Source organism: Peromyscus leucopus, chromosome 6 (genome assembly GCF_004664715.2).
Source record: "Peromyscus leucopus breed LL Stock chromosome 6, UCI_PerLeu_2.1, whole genome shotgun sequence".
In the NCBI taxonomy this organism is placed as follows: domain Eukaryota; kingdom Metazoa; phylum Chordata; class Mammalia; order Rodentia; family Cricetidae; genus Peromyscus; species Peromyscus leucopus.
The window spans coordinates 59,007,606-59,027,716 of NC_051068.1; the positions used below are offsets into that span (position 1 = coordinate 59,007,606).

The 20,111-nt window shown below is 40.0% G+C and overlaps 1 protein-coding gene across 3 annotated transcripts in view; it reads right to left on the reverse strand.

The window, feature by feature from the left end:
• Window positions 1-8,518: 8,518 nt before the first annotated feature.
• Gucy1a1 (guanylate cyclase 1 soluble subunit alpha 1) overlaps window positions 8,519-20,111 on the reverse strand; it is a 54,946-nt gene continuing 43,353 nt past the window's right edge. For all 3 annotated transcript variants that reach the window (XM_028880134.2, XM_028880133.2, XM_028880135.2), the window contains 3 exons: window positions 17,036-17,179; window positions 11,685-11,839; window positions 8,519-9,337 (listed from right to left, as the gene is read on the reverse strand). In XM_028880134.2, the coding sequence (XP_028735967.1) occupies window positions 9,133-9,337; window positions 11,685-11,839; window positions 17,036-17,179 (504 nt within the window). In that variant the 3' untranslated portion in view covers window positions 8,519-9,132. The remainder of the gene's footprint in view (window positions 9,338-11,684; window positions 11,840-17,035; window positions 17,180-20,111) is intronic.

The following is a 20,111-nucleotide window of genomic DNA, read 5'->3' on the forward strand; positions in this document are numbered from 1 at the left end:
GACAGATTCCTGGTCCCTTCCTTTATTCTCACTTGAGCTCAACAGACAATAGTCAGTCAACAGAATAAAATGGCCTCAGAAGTGTATGATTCCATTAATTCATGTGAAATAAAGATAGTCCATTCTGGGTTCTGTCTTAATTCATTACCTTTCAAGCTAAATGCATTCAATTCATGGAACTGCTCTTACTTCTTTTCTCTTTGGAATTGATTACTTTCAGTTTTTATTCTTGCCAAAAAACTATCTGAAATGTCCACAAATAATACATCTTTAGGAGCAGAGTTATTCTTTAGGCATACTGTGGTGATTAGTGGTTTCTTCCATCTGAATTAAGGTAGAACTAACTTCAGGGAAGTAAGGAGTTTCTCGTGTAGAAAAATGGCATAGTTGACTGAAATGAGTTGGGCAATACTGAGCCCAACATACTATGGGAGACAGAATAAAATTTTCTATCCTGACAAAATGTCCACATCCTCATCTCCACAGCCCTTGGCAGGTCATTTGATTAAAAGGAAGGCGTAAAATTAGGGCTTACAAGAAGAAGCAAGAGTTTGCACAAGACAAGAGTGGCTGGGCTCTCTCTTCCCTGTGTGTGAGAGATACATGAACAAGCAGGTGTATTCGTTACTTTTCTGTTGCTGTGACAAATATTATAATCAAGACAATTTATAGAAGTAAGAATTTATATGATTGATTGCAGTGAGAGTTCATAGTGGCAGGGGAGGCGTGACAGGAGGCAGCTGGACCAAGAAGCAGACAGATCAATCATAAACTTGCAGCAGGAAGAGTGACCCGAAAGTGGGGCAAGGCTATAAACTCTCAGCACAAACCTGCCCCCCCCGTGATGTATTTCCTCCAGCAAGAATACACTACATTGTTACCTCCCCAAACAGTGCCGCCAGTCAGGGAACCAAATGTTCACAATGTGAGCCTATGGTGGATATCTCCTAAACCAGCAGCACATAGGGTCAGGAAGAGGGCCCTTACCAAGAACTGAACCTGCCAGCATGGTCTTGGACTTCCAGCCTTAAGACTAGTGAGAAATAGGGTGTCTATAGATTATATGATTTTGTAGCTGCAGTCTAAGTTGACAAAGACCAGTGTGCAGATTATATTTAAACTAAATCTTTCAGAAATGTCAATAGCAGCAGAAATTCTCCATACATAATTCTATGGTTATATTAAATTCTTGGTCTCTTGTTGGTCTTCTTGTGTTTTCCTGAGGAAAGGACCACGCCAATAGAAGCTTGGGTCTACCACAGGCCATTTCTGTCATAGAGAAACAAAGTTTATTTTGTTTTGTTTTGTTTCTTAAAGTTTGTGTGTCTCTCCAGGATAATCAGAGAAGTTTTTGGTTTCTCCATGATAGTTCTACATGGCAATAGACAGAAACCAACAGTGGCTAACTTAAACAAAAAGAAATCCAAGTAAAATATAACAACTAGAAATTATTAACATTATTAGGTAGCTTACAAAATCATCTGGTAGACTGAAAAGACAGTGAGAGAAGCATCAACTGGATATAAATTCTATTTCTCTCAATGAAAATTGTCATAAAAATAAAAAAAATCAGGTCAATGTGCTATGTGGATTACAATAGGGAGTGACATTTTATGAGGAGACAGTAATATTTAATAGTTACTTTTTGACTTGGGGACTTTATAAAAACATCTGTCTTTGTGACAGTAGGTGGATTATAGAGTCTAACTAAAGGTTTTCTTCACCATCTTCTCAAAGCTGGAGAAACATCTTTTATCAGCATCAAAACCACTTGTCTGTTTCCTTAGAACTCATTATTTTTCTCATTACATGTGAACATTAAGAATATAGGAAAATATCTCATCCAGAATTGAGAATTAGGTTTGAACAAACACCAATAATGAAGTGAAAGGTTGGGAGAAAGGGGGCAGTCATGTGTAAGGAGTCTTTTCTGGGACGGGAAATCATCCTGGGGAGACAAGGCACGTTTCCAAGATAAACCTGTGAATGAAAATGAGAATTGCCGCTTGTTCTGTGTAACACTAAAAGTTTAACAGATTACATAAACATGTATAAATGCAGAAAACGAGCAGTCAATTGCCTTTTCTAGATGCCGCTGCTATTATTCTCTTCAGGCCTACAGTTCAGCAATTAGCTAAGCACAGACTCTTTAATTATCCCAGAATAGCTCTGTTGGTCTGGTATGGCATTGGGAGGCATATTTATCTCTTCTACTCTATCCTTTGATGATCGTTATCATAACCTACAGAGTCTGTGAGCAGGTAAGCAAGATAGAAAGCATCTAAGGAGGCCTGATGTCCCATGCCCCACTTAATACACTCATGATCTAAGAAGGAGGGATATACTGAAATGGTTTCTGGGCAATACACACAGTTATGGAAATATCAACAGCCAACATGCTTGTCATCCAGTAGGTGAGTGCTCCTCCATGGTAAGAGACACTGAAATGGACTCCTGAGATCTAGAACTGATTTTATAAGCTCCTTTAGAATTTGATTTAAAAGGCAGACTTCTGTGAGCCACTCAGGTTTTCATTATGAGGTAGGTAATGGGTTTTAGGAATTGGTTGCTTTAACAGCCATACCTCTTCTGGCAATGACTTCCAAGCAAATGGATCAATTGTAAGGTAACTGTCTAATTTTCATGTAATGTTCTGTCCTTCACACTCTTGCCTTCCTCTCACTCGACATCAATAATGAAAAGTGAATATCATCTAATACACAGGGAGCTTTCGGTGAGTTCTCCTAGTTCCTAGGTATGCTGGATCAGCTACAAGAAGATTCTACAGAGTATTTCCAGTTCTTGCATATGAGAGCCTCTTAAAGTGTGCTTGGTCACACTCCCATTCTGCATGCCAAATTCCTCCTGAAAAGAAGTTACTTTCAGTGTGCATTTAGGTAGGTGAGGCAGCCAGACTTCAAGAGCTGGTTGTCTATAAGCAGGTTCATTCTCCATTAAGCAGATGGGAAGGGGAGGGAGGAAACCCTACAGTCCCTTCTTAACTCATGCTGAAGCCAATGATAGGTGACAACCCTGTCTACATCTGTCAGAAAGAGACATGTCCCTGCTTTTGCAAAGAGATAGCATTTTTTTCTGTGTGCCTCTTCAGAGATGCCCTTCCCCCCTCATTGTAAACAACTCAAGTGAATTAGAAGGAGGATACATTTTGTTCTTCACTTGGGTGTGTGTCTTCTTTCCCTGGAGCTAATGGATTCCATGCTGTGTGAAATAAGTGCACCAACTGACAGACACAAACCATAGAGCATGTAAGTTGTTTGCCTGATTTGAGAAGAAAGAACTTCTGTCTCTCTCTGTGGAGGTATAATGTATAATATTTTATTGTATGGACATGTATGCATATGTGTGTATTGTATGTGTATATTATATATGTACATAAGTAAGACAGCATGTATATATGTATGTATTTTATCTTGACTGCAGCTGAACCTAGTCTGAACAAAGCTCATCAATTTCATGATAACATGGACCACTGTCAGAAATAATGGGAATTACAAAGTGTAGAACAATGTCTGGCAAAGAGTAAGCTTTCAATAAATATTTATATGCAGACTGTATAGATCACCCTAATCATTCCCATTTCCTCCTATCATTTTACACAGTAAAGGTGGTCATTTCACTTAGTCTGAGCTTGTAGAATGTGAACAGAAAGGAAGTGTGATAACTTCAGGAATTAAGAGAGATGTTAAATACCCGATGAACAACAATCAGCCTCGATTTTCCTTTTGCTGATTAAGATAGTCTGTAGTAGACAATACACGATGCTGCTGTGGTACAGATGCTTTTGACCAAGTGGAATGGTCAATAGATATAGATGGTGTGTAGTTTGGTTTACCTCAAAATGATTCATGTTTTGGACACTTGGGCCTCAGTGTGGTGATGTGAGAGGTGATGGTACTCTTAAGAGGTAGAGACAAGTGGGAGATCTTAAGGCTTGGGGATGAAGCCTTTGGAAGACAAATGGTGCCCTTATTGAACCTGTAGCTGATTCTTAGAAAGAGATGTTTTTAAAAGAGAAATCTTAGGGGTTGGAGAGCTTGCCCAGTGGATAAGAGCACTGAGTGCTCTGCTGGATGACCTGGGTTCAGTTCCTATGAAGGTCATGTCCTAGCTGCTCACAACTATTTGTAACTCCATCCCACAGAATCTGACACCCTTCTCTGCCCTCCCTAGCCATCAGGCACATATATATGCTGTACAGACATACATGCAGATGAAATACCCATACATGTGAAATCAATAAAATTTTACAAAGAGCTTCCTAACTTTTGTGTGTCCTCTTGTTCCTAAAAACATTCCATGTTCACCATGAGGCCACAGCACAGTCTGCATCATGTTCTTTGATCTCAGCTTTTAAACTGAGCTAACTAACTTTTTCTCTTTGTTGTGTCCTCCTTAGTTGTGATGATGACAGGAAACAAGTCTTGGGACAGTTACTTCAAGTGTACCTGAAATATAGAAGTAATTTAGAGACTGGAATTGGTGCATGAAAGGATTTGGAGGAACAGGTAAGTAGAGGCCTAGAATGTTATATACAGAGCGTTCTAGAAGAGTGTGGTGTGGGGTGTGAATGATGACTGGGGAAGAGATGGAACATCTTAGAGACTCATCAAGTGACCGTGCAGAGTAATGACAGAAATATAGACAGGAGAGGAGAAATTGTGAGGTCTCAGATTCTGCTAGACACAGATATGTCTTGTACACTTGCAACTCAAATGAACTAGCAAAGGTGGCTGGTATGTCTGGTTTCTTCTCATAGTGGGCAGCTTCAACATAAATGTGTCTCTCTGTATTGGCCAAGGATTTGGGACCAATAAGTTCCAAAATTAGTAACTGCATATTTGGGAATTATGGGTAGCTGTTGTGAATAAACACTTCCTAGAACACTGCCTTAGTCACTGCAATTACTACAGCATTTGTGTTATATCATATCATATCATATCATATCATATTAATAAAATATTTATAAAGGCGCAGGACCCACAAGCACTGTCACCATAACTTTCCAATGAGCTTCATTTTTTTCTTCTTCTACCATGTGGATTGCCCAGCACATTGTTCTGCTCAGTTTCTATTATAGTGAAGTTTTTTGCTTTGTTTTGTTTTAATTTATTCTGAAGTTACCTCATAATTCTTTCTACCATAGAGAAGGGCTTGGCAGCATTTCAGAGTAAACAAACATCTTAGCAGACTTTTTAGGACTTGGGTACCATGCAGACATTTTCTGCTAAGCAATTTTCTTCAAACTCCGTGAGATTCGCTTACAATTTCTTTTTCTGGCATCATGTGTTTAAAAAAATTTAAAAGCTTGAAAACACTTCTCTCTGCGGTCTTTTTAAGGAATATCTTAGATTAAGTCTTACATCTGCCATTTAAATTTTGTCTTGATTTTAACTGCTATATTTAAGACTAACACAGTAACTCATCATGAAAGTAATTTAATTATGATGGCAACGAATCTGCCCTGATAATGGAAGAAATGTGGTTTTGAGATTATCACATTTTTCCTTTTACTTAAGTTTTCGAATTAAAAAAAAAAAAATCTGTCCATTTATGAAGACTTTTCTATTTTCTTATAGGAACATCAAATTTGAAGAACTGGACACGAACAAGTAAGTAAAGATTTAAGCAAAAGTTATGTGGGCCATGTGGACTGCTCACAATAGATGCACATGTGGCTAGAAAATACAAAGATTAATAACATGCACAGCATTTGAAGTGGTCTCAGATCAAAATATCAGATGAGTCACATCCTTGGTGTAATGAAGGAAACATTTAAAGGGAACACCACCATCACAAACCCAGATGCTGACTTTCTAAGAGAAGGAAACTGGATACAACAAGGCCTACAAGGGACTGATTGCTTCTACGGCAAGTGTGATTCTTCCCCATCTCTCTAAAAGACACAAAGACTTTCCAGGACCGGAAAAGCCTCCCAGCCAAAGGCTGTACGTTATGTTCTGACACTATAAATCATGGTTGGAAGTGACTGATTGGTATTTTTTTTTTTCATAATAAAGTGAGCTAAAGCCTCCCCAGCTGTTTGCTTGTACCGGGTCAAGTGGATTGCCCTTCCCCTCATCTCTGCCCAGTAGTTTCTGTTTGGGAGAAGATGCTAATGATTGCTTCTGCAGCCCTCACAGGTACCGTGTGTTGGTCCTTCCACCATTTAATTCTCTATGTCACTGTCCAACTCCCATAAAGGATGTTATCACCAAAGTGTGTGAATAGTTGAAGTTACATCTGTTTCACAGTTCAATGAACAGTAGGAAGTTGCAGTCGTTTAAAGCCGTGTGACTGTTCCCCAAAGGCCTGTGTGTTAAAGGTTTCTTTCCCAGCTTGGCACTCTTGGCAGGTGGTGACAACATCAACAGATGGGGGGTAGTGGGAGATCTGTTAGCAATTGAAGGCATGCCTGAGAGGGCAGTGATTCCCTTCCCTTTCCTCTTTTTACTCCCTGTCACTTCCCAGCTATGACACAAACACTTGGTTCCAATCTTGGGATTGAACAGACATTATCACACTTGCCAGCAGCACTTCATTGACTCAGTTATTTTGTTCATTCTTCTGGCAAAATCCCCCAGGAATAACATGAACTGTTTTCCACTAAGATAGAAGCAACTGTTCATGCAGTCACCTGTGCACACAAATATTCATTGTCATCCACTCGTTTGTTTCCTGAAACAGTCTTTGAAAAACACACATCATCTCTCATCCACATTCTTTAAGGCTTAGCATGCCCCTTGTCTCATGCTTCTAACACTGTTGCAGAGCAGAAGGCAATGGCTTTTCTTTTTCTGCAGTTAATGGCTCCTCACAAGCAGGTCTAGGGAAACTCTAAGAGAGAGTTGCTTCAGGAAAATAATTTTTCATAGATAATTTTTATTTAGATAAAATGCCAAAATAATAGAAAAGTTACAGGAATCATACATGGAGCTTCCATACATCTTTTACTTGGATTATATACAGTAAACCCCTCCATTTGCTCCAGGTATTCACAGGTGGCAGAGGTGAGAGTGATTGTATATCATATGCACATGAGAGATACACAGAGTTTCTTCCCACCGCTTGGGTTGGAACTCAGGACAGCATACATGCTAGGCGGTTGCTCTGCCACTGAGCTCTGTCTCCATCCCTAAAAGGCAGTGTGGAATTCTAATTAATGTACAAGCTTCTGAATCAGATTATTACTAACATAGCAACTTCCTAAATACACAGGTGATGAGAATGATGTCCTGTTTGATGCTTCTAATTGCCTGTAATTCCTATTACTTTCCTTGTAATGAATTTTAATTCCAGAAAGAGCAAATGAGTGAGTGTTTAATAAGACACTACCAACCTTTAAAGAAATCCACTGGAGTGCTTTAGTCGTACCCCTGGGAAACTAGAGCCAGGCAAGTGATGACTATTACTCCCGATGCCTGGAGACTAGTGGAGGTAGTAAAGGACTTTTAAACTGATTTTCTTTTCAAATCCTTTCACAAAAAGTCAGAACATCTAGAGTGCTGCTAATACCAGTTCAAAAACCCAACTGTGCATCTGTTTTAAAGTCATATCCTTTTACCAAATTGAACACTGGGACTTAAAACTGTGGAGAATATAAACTGACATCATTAGCAATAAAATCCAAGCTCCATGGTGATGGAGTCACTCAGGAACAGAGCACTTGCCTAGCATGCACAAGCTCTGTGTTCAATCCCCAGAATCACACATCCATGTGCAATGAGAGGGGAAGAAAGGCATGGGAGGGGCAGGAAATTAGTTCAGACTCTAGAAAAACATATACAAATTCCCACAATGAAACCACAGTAAGGGTTCCTCCATCGGTATTAGTGCTTTCTTTAGAAAATGCCATTAAGATATTTTAACTAGAATAAACACTTCACAGATATACACCAAATAATACAAAACTTGATTCTTAACACATATTCTAAAATGGTCAGCAGAAATATTTAAGAAGCTATCAAAAAAAAAGATTAAAATAAGACCCATTCTCTACTTCGAAGCTAAAACTTCTCCCCTTGGGTTTCATGGCTCAACATGGCAGTAGAGGATCATTTGGACATGTGTGTGTGAGAACACTTTACCACTGTGATCTACTGCAGACTCTCTGTATGCAAACTTTAATCGCATGTCACATTGCTCTAATTGAATTAGAATAGTATTATATTTTAACTCCGGCTGTAAGTCTTTTTATTCTGAAATGTTTGCAGTTAGTATCTTTTACATGGATTAATAGGAAGTAAATTTTCATTAGTAAGTAAAACAGGCTTTATCACATATGGAATCAAAACAAAAAAGCGTTTGTTTTATGACATATTGTGTTACAGAGAATATTTTTAGTGTCAAACATGAAAATATTCTTTAATAATTGCAGAACTATTTCATACTACATTTTAATCTAATGTCTAATTGCTTATTTTCTAAAAAAAAGAAGGAAGGAAGGAAAGGAAGAAAGGAGGGAAAGGAAGGAAGAAAGGAAGGGAAGGAAGGAAGAAAGGAAGGGAAAGAAGGAGGGAAGGAAGAAAAAGGGGAAAGAAAAGAAAAGAAAACACATACACAAATACACACACACACAAAGATATAGCTGAAAGGAAGGGGCGGGCCTATTGTGTTACATACACTGTGGTTAAATGAGGAAATCTAATCAGAGGCAGAGCTGAAAGTCCAGAAGCTCTTATAGAATTAAACACTGTCATTTATGCTCAGAGACTTTAAAGGCGACACTATCACAAACACACTTTAATAACCACAGCGTTGCACTGGGCACAGGCTGCAGAAGAATCCATTGCTTTATACAGTTGCACTTGACTACAATTGCCTGGGATATGTACAATGTGCTGGATTTTGAGTGCAGGTAGTGATTGTTCTAGAACAAAACCATGTCCCCAAAAGTCACTTTTGAGGTTTGTTTGTTTCTTAAATAAAAGAAGGTTGAAGAGTTGAAGTGAATACTTTTGTGTGTGTGTGTGTGTGTCATGTTAAACGGGAGGCAGAGGAGACAAGGACTTTGTCCTGAACCTTTAACACTGCTTTTCATCTTCTGTAATCCTAAAGTCATTCCAGAGGTTCTGCAAGTCCTCAGCGGAGTCAAACACAGAAGCATGGGTCTCACTAATCTACTCCTGATGCTTTGCCTAAGAAGTTGGCGTTCCCATCCTCCTCATCTCTCTGCTGGAACCACGGTTGAGAACTAGGCCCTTGTTGATGATAAGCGTCCAGAAAATGACAGATTCCAGGAATGTCACTAGGGAAGTTTGGTGGAAGCTCCTCCCTTGATCTCGGGGTGAATACAAAACCAGGGCAGTCTTTGAGTAACCTGAAAAAAAAAATTAAAATAAAATGAAAAGTTAATGCCGACAGAAACATTTGGCAATTCAGGACAAGAAGACAACAGAAGTAAACAGATATTACTACAGTAGTCATATTAGGTATGACTGACAAAAGGATTCCCATGAGTCAATAGACAGTCCCCCCCACACAAAAAAAATGCTACAAAGAACCAAAATAATAGAAATTCTGCTTACTCACACATTTGACTCACATTAAAAGGAAAGTTAATTATATAATATTGGGGATGATGTGATTTATATAACAATGAATTCATAAACAAAAACTCTAAGTTTTAATAATAGCAAACATATCATTTTAATGTGATTGAAAAGGGTTTCCTAAGTTAAAATGATAAATCATTGTCCATTTACTTGCAATTGAGAGGAAAACATGACAAGAAGCTGTGAAAAAAAGGGAAAATGATAAAAAATGATATGAAAATTACTTTTTGAAATATTAGTGGATTTTTGAAATTAGTTCCATAAAGGTAGGTCTAAAGTGCGCTCTTGGGTGGGAGGGCTTATTAGAGACAGGGCTTCATGTAGCCCGGTTTGGCTTCCAACTTTGGACTTCTGAACCTCCCGACACCATCTTCTAAGCACTGGGATTACAGGCAGGCACGCACACCACTCTTCGTTTATGCAGTGGTGGGGACTCACCCCAGGGCTTCAGCACCAGGGCTGGGTGAGCACAGTGTCAATGGAGGAAAGTCTCCAGCCCACGAAGGAGATTTACCAGCACATGTTGGAACTCCTGTTTGTATAAAGGAGCATAAATATAAGGGAACAGCAAGAGACTTATTTGGCGATATGGAAGCTTTTATGTTTTTATAAGATTAAGTAGTACGATATTCTTGTGATCTTTAGGGATCTGGAACACTTTCTGTTACTTTGGGGTTTCCCTTTATTCATATTTTATGTGCATGGGTGTTTTGTCTCCATGTATGATACATTGTGTATGTGCCTGGTTCCCCTTGAGGCCAAAAGAGGGTGCTGGATCATCTGGAGTTACAAAAGGTAATAAGCTACCTTGTGGGTGCTAGGTACTGAACCTGAGTCCTCTGGATGAGCAGTAACTGCTCTTAACTGCTGAATCACCTCTCCAGACTCCTCCTTTATGTTTCCATTTTGAGACAGTCTTGTAAATTTCCCAGGCTAGCTTTGAACTCACTGTAGTTCAAACTAGCATTGAACTTGATCTCATCCTGCTTCAGCCTCCTAATCAGCTGGCATTTGAGGCCTGTGCCACAGCTCACCACTCACACTAAGAGTTCCTTTTGGTCTTGACACTTGGCTTCTGCGTTACAATGTCACCATTTGCTGCTGGTCCTCATTGTTTAATGATCTGGCAGGTTTCCTTTGCTGACCACCCTTTTGTCCCTATGGTTCTGAAGCAGGGGATTTACCCCTTATTCTTGGTTGTCAGGAGTGACCCTCAAATCCTGGGAAATTTCCTGAATTACAGAGTTACTGTTGTTTTTTTTATGAACCCTTTGGGTCCAACCTGGTTTATGTTAATGAGATGACTCAGAGTGGGGCCAGGCTTCCAGAAACATCTTCCAGGTTAGTAGAGAGCTGGGGTAGCAGACTGGAAACTGTGTTTTATTAACCACGGCCTATGAGACAGTCCATTCTCCCTCAATAAAGGAAGCCGGGAATGCAGGCATTAACCCTTGAAAGAGCAGAGCCTCCTGGTTATGACTCCACTGGTGTGGCAAGAGCCAGTAATGTATCTGTCCGGATTACATGAGGAGAAGCATTTGGACCCCAGTCAGGCCTCACCCTCTATGCTTTTTCATTTGGCTGATTCTGATTTGTCTTCTTCACAAATAAGGCATCCAGGATTGCTTGGGCAATACTTACCTGAATCTGATTTAAGTCTAGAAGGGCTAACTTGAAGGGGTCAGGGAAACCCTCATATTATCTGTCCCAAAGTGCTCCAGTCCGAGCACTCCTAGGGTGTGACTGGTGTCTGATCTTCGTCAGTTTTGTTGAGCACTGACTCCTATAAAATGTTGTGACTCTGTTAACTCTGGGTAGCTCCTGCTGGAACTGTACTGCCGGGTACCAGTTGGTGTTAGCATACCCACTGGCATACTAGGAAGGCAAACAGACATTTTGAATGAAAAATTACAGAATAAGATCTGATATCCGCTAAGAATTAATGCTGAAATTATCTCCCAAGGGTAGTGAAAGCCTTAAAGCAAGTTAAAGTAAGAATTCTAAAAGTAATTTCATTTCATTTTCCTGTAAGATTTCCAGTGCAAGTAAAACAGGTGTGGGAGACAGATAAAAAGGACAACCGCGTCAAAGTGGAAACCATGCCATTGGTACCTGTATGTTGTGGGGCTGACATTGATTTTCCGTGGCACACTGCAGGACTCAAATTTGTTAGCCAGAGTGACATTGTTTCCAAATAGGCAGTAGCGGGGCATTTTTACGCCAACAACTCCAGCAAACACTGACCCAGAATGCAGTCCAATTCGCATCTGAAAGCAAAATAGCAGCGCTCCAGGTCACTTCCTGCTTGTCAGGATTGTTTGACTGTCTTGTCTAGATGTTTCTAACCTCTGTGACTAACTACATCACATTCCCATCTTCCCGCGAGTCACCTCTAAGGCTCATGCAAAGCAGCATTCCCAGGGCAGAGTCAGCTGTCATACCCGGTAAGTCTGCTCTTTGGGTGTTTGGTTTTATTGCACCTGTCTTAAACATCTGGAATAAACTTGTTCTCCAGCCTCCCAGGATCGCTGCAGCAGAATAACAAAGAACCTGTGGATATCTCACACAAAGCTGCTCTGTCCTTTAAATGAGAGAAAGACATCCTTTTTAGACTGTAGCAGGAAACTCTTGAAACAAGGACAAAGAAGGGCCACCTGTAGCTCCGGATACTCAGAAGGCTCAAGCAGGATGAACTCTGAATTCTGGAGTTTCAGCTCAGCTTGGGCAAGCTAGTCAGACTCCAATTTCAAAATAAAAAGCGATGGGATCTAAAACAAAGCATTTTGTTTTACAGTAATTTTATGCCAAACACTAGTCCTTCATTTAAATGATTAGCAGCTGAGGAAAAGGAATTATAATATTGAAGTGGAAATGACAGAGGATAGAGAAAATTATAGAGTGTCAGGGACCCAGATCCCTGTAGTTACAATCTATACAGTCTAGACTCAGGAACCTAAAATCCAGATTCCCACAACATGAAACTTAAGGCAATATCTAAATGGAAGACACAGTCTGTAATGGAGCTTAGAAATTATGAACCGTCAGAGGAGCCTTTGGATGAAATATTTTCTCTTTATTTTGAGCCCAAGTCTCACATGGTCCAGGCTGTCCATGAACTGGCTATATAGCAGAGGATAGTTTTGAATCTTGCCTCCACCTCCAAATGCTGGAATTCGGATGATATACTTTTAAATGGGCTACTCTAAAAGATTCAGGTCCTTGATGAAGTGAGAGGGTACCCACATTCTTAACTGACTGCTACAAGCATGTAACAGATGATAACAATATCATACTATGCTCATCATTTTCAGATTCTGTATCTAGCTGGTCACTTGAAAAGTTTTATTAGCTATATGTCCTCTAAAAAAAAAAAAGGCCAAAGACTCGGTTATCTGATATATTGCTTGCAATTAAAAGACTCTATGTTTTATTTTAAAACATGTATTTATTCTTCAGGTGTGGTGGCTCCTGCCTTCAATGCCAACTCTCTGGAGGTAGAGGCAGAGGCAGAGCAGAGGCAGGTAGAACTCTGTGGTTTGAGACCAGTCTGATTTACACAGTGAGTGCCAGGACAACCAGGGCTACATAAAGAAATTCTACCTCAAAAAAAATGTGATGGGAAGGGAGTGTGGTACAGCAAGTTGTGGAGGTCAGAGCAGCTCTGTAGAGTGGGTTCTCTCCTCCTGCCTTTGCTGAGCAGAGAACTCAACAAGCTTTCACAGTGTCTTTACATATCTGCTGACCCATCTTTCCAGCTCAAGTTTTTCTTAGTTTTACAGCTAACTTTGGCATTTGGTAGAAATGTCCTAGAATCTTTCAAGACGTCATAGCACCAATTATTTATCATTTTCAGACCAGAGCATTAGGAGAGCAGCCTTCTGAAAATCTGCTTTCTGTACCCTTTTTTCCCCTGCTTATTTCTTCATCTACAAAACAGAGAGGTGCATGATTCTTAAAGCCGGAAGTCTACACTAAGAAGCAAAACCTAGCTGTCTGCTGTACCTAGTTTTTTTTTTCATCCTTAGGATAGTATGGTTTTGCATACCTAACAACTGTACAATTGAATCAGCCATAAATACAACCTTAACACAACTGTATTAAAGAGGAGGCTGTGTTCTCTTGGGCACAGTCCCTTGCTCCAGGTTCTCTCTGTATATTGATATTAGGATTTTTTAAATGATAAGTTTACCATAACATTTTATGGTTTTATTTCATAAATAATATGTAAGTGTATTCTCCTCATAGATATGGCCAGAGCCTCACATGTTCCTCCCACATAGCTCTCCCTCCCTCTCCTTCTCCAGTCCTCAATCTTATATTTACCTCAAGTTCAAGAACAAAAGTTCATCCGTAACATAAAATGAGCAGCATGTCTGAATGGATTCTTTCCATTGGGAAAAGTGAGTGAAATAATGAAAGGCAAAGAGAATTTCATCTCTCAGTAACTCTTTTTTCCCACTTTATTTTATTTTTCTTTATTAAGAAATTTTCTACTCACCCCTCATGCTATCCACAGCTCCCCCTTTTCCCTCCTCCCACAACCCAGCCCTCCTTCCCAAGCCACCCCACATCCCCACATTCAAGAGTTATTGAGATATCCCATGAGCTGGGCTCTGCTGACTCCCCATGGGAGACCTCAGTAACTCTTGAAGGGAACCTTATAATAGGGAAGCCCTTGGTTGGAGGATTGTTTTGGCGTGGCTTATTTCATCTCCTGGGCGCGTAGGCAAGGAAGGTTCCTGATAGGGATTTCCGTCTTTCCTGACACATATTGACTTTCACTGTGAAGTCCAATCCTCAGTTCTCTACCCATAGTCCACTCACAGTTTTCCTGAGTGAGTGAGGATGAGGACAGCAGTGAGGAGGAGGGAGTTCATGGCTGATACCAACATGTGACTGCACTAGACAGCAGCACAGAGTTAGAAAGAAAAACAAACAAATTCAAAAACAAACCAAAACAAAAATCCATCAGGGGAATAGCTTTTTACTTCTTCATGAGGAAACCAGATGAGAAGTAAGGGAAGTCTGATTGCTGCATCCAAGACTCCAAATCCAGACTCCCGGGGACCTGGGCCAGTGTTCAAATGTTGTCCACCAAATTAAATGAGGTGATGTCTAAATCACAATGTGCATCTCTTCATACATACTCACATTTTTCTGTCTGCTAAAAGCACTCCCCACTCAGCTCTGTTTGGTTCACTGTGACTCCCTAATTCCATCAAGTATTTCACAGGACTGCCCATGAATAGACAATGAAAGACCTATTTAATGTCTCACTTCACAGGTCACTAAGGCTAACCTGTTATTACCCTGGTAATTATCTTTAAGGCTAACTATAAATAATTCTCCTAGCCACAAAAATAAGAACAACGACATTGAGACAACTAACAAAAACCCTACCCTTAATCTCCTGATATGGATCTGACATATAAAAATAATTCATGAGGCAATTGTGGCCTTATTGCTAATAATCTAGATGTTTTTAATATTTACTGTGATGTTGTGAACTCTCTTACCAAAATATTGGAAAAGAAAAACACATTTCTTCTCTAAAAATGCTAGTATAGAGACGAGATCTAACGTGAGATGCCTTGAAGCTTTTAAAGCACAACTACAGAATATCCATAGTCATCTGCTTCAGATTTGGGGTCTGTGCTCCCTCCCCTCAGCAGAGAAGTGATTGCTCTGAACAATAGAATAGGTGGGGATGCCTCTGTGTGCTGTGGAAATTTAAGTCATAAAAGGCCACACAGTATCTTCCAGTCATTCACTAGGATGTTTGCCACCATGGGAAAAATATGATTACTCTTAGCCCACCATGCTGGAGCATGTGGAATGTGAGTAGACAATAGCAGCAGATACCAGAATTTCTATCATCCTACCCAGCAGATGGGTAAAGCTGCTATTTTTGAATGGATCTTCCTGTTCACACAGTACAACCCTAACTTTTCCATACATCCCCTTCTACTTGGTTATTCTTAGCGAAGAGTCCCAGATATTTTGCACCTAAAACTTGGCAGCCTTCTTATAACTTATTCAAACTCATGATGTACAAAATCAGTATACAACAAATGTCTGTGAATTTATACTAGTAAATGTTGGCAAGGATAGGATACAGCAATATATGAGTGAGCTGACAAATGAATTTGAAAATGTTGTGAAGGCTTAGACACATGGCTTCTCTAGGTGACAGAAGGCTAAGGCTAAACTTGTCTTTACTATAGCTTTACTTTCACATTTTTCTTCTTTCTTGAAATTAGATACTAAAAGTTGAATGGATAGAATTCTGTATTATTTTTAGGGTTCATCGCTGAAAAGTCATCAAGTAAAGAATGTTAAGATTAAGTAGTAAATTTGCTATAAGACAACTCCTATGATCCCTTCAGGTTTTATCTATTGAATCAACACCTGGCATTTTGTTTTCATTTTCTTTTTTGCAATAGTACATTATTCTGAATCTGTCTCCTCTAGAATTCTTACAGTGTCACATGCCTAGAGAATACTGTTGGCTCCATAGTCAATATTCTTTCAGTTTTATGTTTTTATTAAAACTTTCTTATAGCCGGGCAGTGGTGGCGCACGCCTTTAATCCCAGCACTCGGGAGGAAGAGCCAGGCGGATCTCTGTGAGTTCAAGGCCAGCCTGGTCTCCAAAGCGAGATCCAGGAAAGGCGCAAAGCTACACAGAGAAACCCTGTCTTGAAAAACAAAAAACAAAAAACAAAAACTAAAACAAAAAAAAAACCTTTCTTATTAAGAACCTACAAAAAAAAATCCAAGCAGTGAAATTAACCATACCCAATGAACAACTGAACGAACTGCTATACAGTTAGAATAGCCTTTCCACAGTCAATTTTCTAAGGCGATATCCTCTGCCATTGCTGAAAAACAAATACTTCATTTTCTAAACTATCTGGCACTTTCTAGATGCATAAAGCTGGATGGATGCATTGGCTTTGGAAGGTCAGCTTTCCACAGAGACTGTGCCCCTTGTACTTCCAATGGTGAGTACGGTTGTGGGAGCTTTGTGACCGTATGACATGCTTAGTAGAGAGCCCGTTTACCAGTCTCATATCTTGCAACAGTAGTAACGCAAGAATTTCCATCTTGCTGCTTCAATTTCCAGCAGGTTTCAGTCTGTCTTTCAGCAATGAGCATAAGAAGCAACTTTCTGCCCTGAATGGTTTTCTGCCAAAGCTGCAGTGATGTAGGTCTGGCATATGATACCAAACCACAGGCAAAGAAAGCACTGGTCTGCTGTAGATTTTAGGAGACCGAAAAACCAGCTTGCAAATGGCATTTTCACTTATCTCAATGATCGTAAAGGCCATGTGACAGCCTATGGTGATTTTTGTCCCCCTCACCTAACAGATTTGGCAAGACTTTCTCCTCTTTAAAACCAAGCCCTGGTCGATGCACCAGGTTTTTGACAACCCACTAATATGCAACTTGTCACTGGCTTACCTTGATGGGTTCTCCGTGGGGAGACATAACCTCATTGGAGAGTTCCATCATCTTCAGGGCCATCAGTGCTATCTGGACAGCATGGGTGTCACTCTCCCTGTGCAATCCCCCTGCCACACAGTATGCATCCCCAATGGTCTCCACCTAGATAAAATACAATGTGTCCATTATAAATAAAAGCTGGGAAGGAGTCAGCACAGCAGAATCATGCCACAGAAACCTGAGTGCCCTGGCCCCGTGGAGAAGGTGAAACAATGTCAGAAGTAACTTTCCACTTCATAAAATGTTCAAGATGCCGACCCCTGACCTCAGGAGAGTAAACTGAAAGACTGCATGGTCTCTGAAGACACTATCAGATGGTCTCTATTGTAGACTTACTACTAACCACACGTGTTCTTTCTAAAAAACAAACAAGCAACAGCAAAAACTATATAAAATGGCTTTCATACAACAAATAGATTTGTTCTTTAGATTTTTTAGATTTCATTTTTATTCATTATCATATATTTATTTATGTATATGTATATTTGTAAGCCATGTGTGTGTGTGTGTGTGTGTGTGTGTGTGTGTGTGTGTGTGTGTGTGTGTGTAGGGGGTGCCTACAGATGTCAGAAGAGGGCATTGGATTTCCCAGAGCTGGAGTTACAAGCTGTTATGAGATGCCCTGTGTGGGTGCTCAGAACTAAACTCATGTCCTCTGGAAGCACAAGAAGAGCTTTTAATGGCTGAGGCATTTCTTCAGCTCATAGTTTGAATTTCTAGTAAATTTTGATAGTGGGATCCATTTCCCATCATAAAACTACATTTCACATGAATTCACCCTTCCCCAATAATGTCATATGAATGCAATAAAAAAGTGTGATGTAAAACTGAGACTCTAGTAGCCATAAAAGCAAAAGAGATAGAGGGTTTTTTTTTTAAGGATTTCTGGGAATTTCAGCAATTATTAAGGGCACTCATGTGTATTAACCACAAAGGATAGACAGAAACCAAATTGTCAAGATGGGGAATAAAAACAATGGCACTCACAAAGCTATCGGAAAACAAACTGTTGTTTAAATTTGAACTGTGCTTAGCATCATTTTCATTGTTGTTTCCACAAGCAACTTTGTCTGTGAATAGCTACAGAGAGCTAAGTGTTACTTTATCAATTTAAATGCATATATAATTCTTCTGCTCCCTGTGGTTGAACTCGTCCTGTCCTTACATTATGCTATTCTCATCTACAGAGTCCATTTTGAATTACAAAAGTAAGAAGAGAGCAAAGGGAAGGAGGGACAAACATCATGAGCTACTTCAAATAATTTCTATCATCAGTGGAAAAGCTACAGTAATGCTCGGGATGCCTCCAGAGTAGCTCTGAACTTGTCTTTGGTAAGGTACGACTCCATCTTCTCATTGTACCTCTTTCTCATGTCACTGAAGTTCCATCATCACTCAACCACACTAAGCACAGTCTCTCTTATTCTCCATTTACCTAGAACAAACAGCAGAGACCTGTTCGCTTATCGTTCACATCTTTAAAACATCGCCTACTAGAAATGTCTGTTTTAAGCCTTGTGTAGAGCTAGGATCTTTTAGCATCCTCAGTTCTACTCCTTAATCAGCTCTATGTTCCTTCCCCAGGTTGGAATTTTATATATAACCACTCCTTCTACACCGCCCTAGAATGTAAAGGCTCTGAATATGTCTGTTGGATTCACTGCATCACCTGCACCCAGTAATGCATAAACATGCAACAATACCTTGCTTTTCCTCACTAATGGGTTCATAAAAAACATCCATCTTAATGCAAAATGCATCGTAGCGCCCCAACACAACACTTAGGAGGAGCACTACTTCCCACTTGTACTGCCAATTAGGTGCCTATTCCCTGTGCTGTTGTCACATTTTATGTCTACTAGAATAGTTAGGCATCCAACGGACCATATAGGAAGTGGACATTTGCTAGCTCTCCTCTCCTCCCCACGTGACCTCCTCTCAGACTGGGCCAACAGTATTTATTGTCTATTCATGAAAGCAAAAACTGGATAATCAGCAGTACTATGCTAAGATAATCGCTTTCATGGTGCTAGTGCTAGAGGGTCCTCTGAAGGCGATTTGAGAAGAAAAGTAATAATTTTACCCAACTGTGAGCTACATTAATGGCATACCTGGCAAGATATAGCCACTGATGGCATGGATGTTAAGGCAGTAACCAACCACATTAAGAAGTTGGATTGAAGGCTCATTCCAAAAGATGGAACCTGTACTTGATACTGTCAAGGGGACCAAAAACCTGTGGCTAGAGAGGTCATGGTTTGTAGGTGAAAATCTACTATTATCATGTGCTAAATGAATGTAGCATCAAAATCACTTGTAATGATATACTGCTATGCCCACACATTAGTACATCTCTCAATCCTCACCAGAGAATCTTCTTGCAATAGATGGTAATTAACATTGAGACTCACAACTGGTCAATGTGTAGAGAACAAGAAACTTTGGAATGTTCAGCCCTAAACTGGATGTCTATATTGCACCCTCCCCTCAAGGTGGGGGATCTTCTTGGAAGAGGCGACAGAAACATTGTTAGAACAGGGTTGAAGATGACTTGAAGGAAACTGTCTTTTACACACACAGCAGAGCGGATGCACATATAAACTCGCAGTGATTGCAACAGCATGCATAAATCCTGAGAAAACTCTACCTAGACAAAATCCCAGCATGGAGGAAGGGGGTGAGGAATGAAGTTTCAGCCCCGGCTGAGAAAGACCTTTTGGGCTTTGGTTGAAGCTGGGAGAGGAAAAGTCAGTTTTCTTTAATGATGTGACCTGGTACATTCAGCACACTTCATGGCAGGCCCATTCCCAGGAGTAGTTGGCCAACACAAACTGGCCTTGGTAGGTTTTAACTGAGAGAAAGATAACATGAGGTTGGGTAGGTAGACAGGCAGGAGGGGTTCAGCGAGGAAAATGAATATGATCAAAGTATAATGCATGAAACTCCTAAAGAATTCATGAAAATGTTATAAAAATAGACCTTAATAAGCTATTTTCAGCTATTTCCATGCAGAATCAGAAGTGAGGGAAAGGTG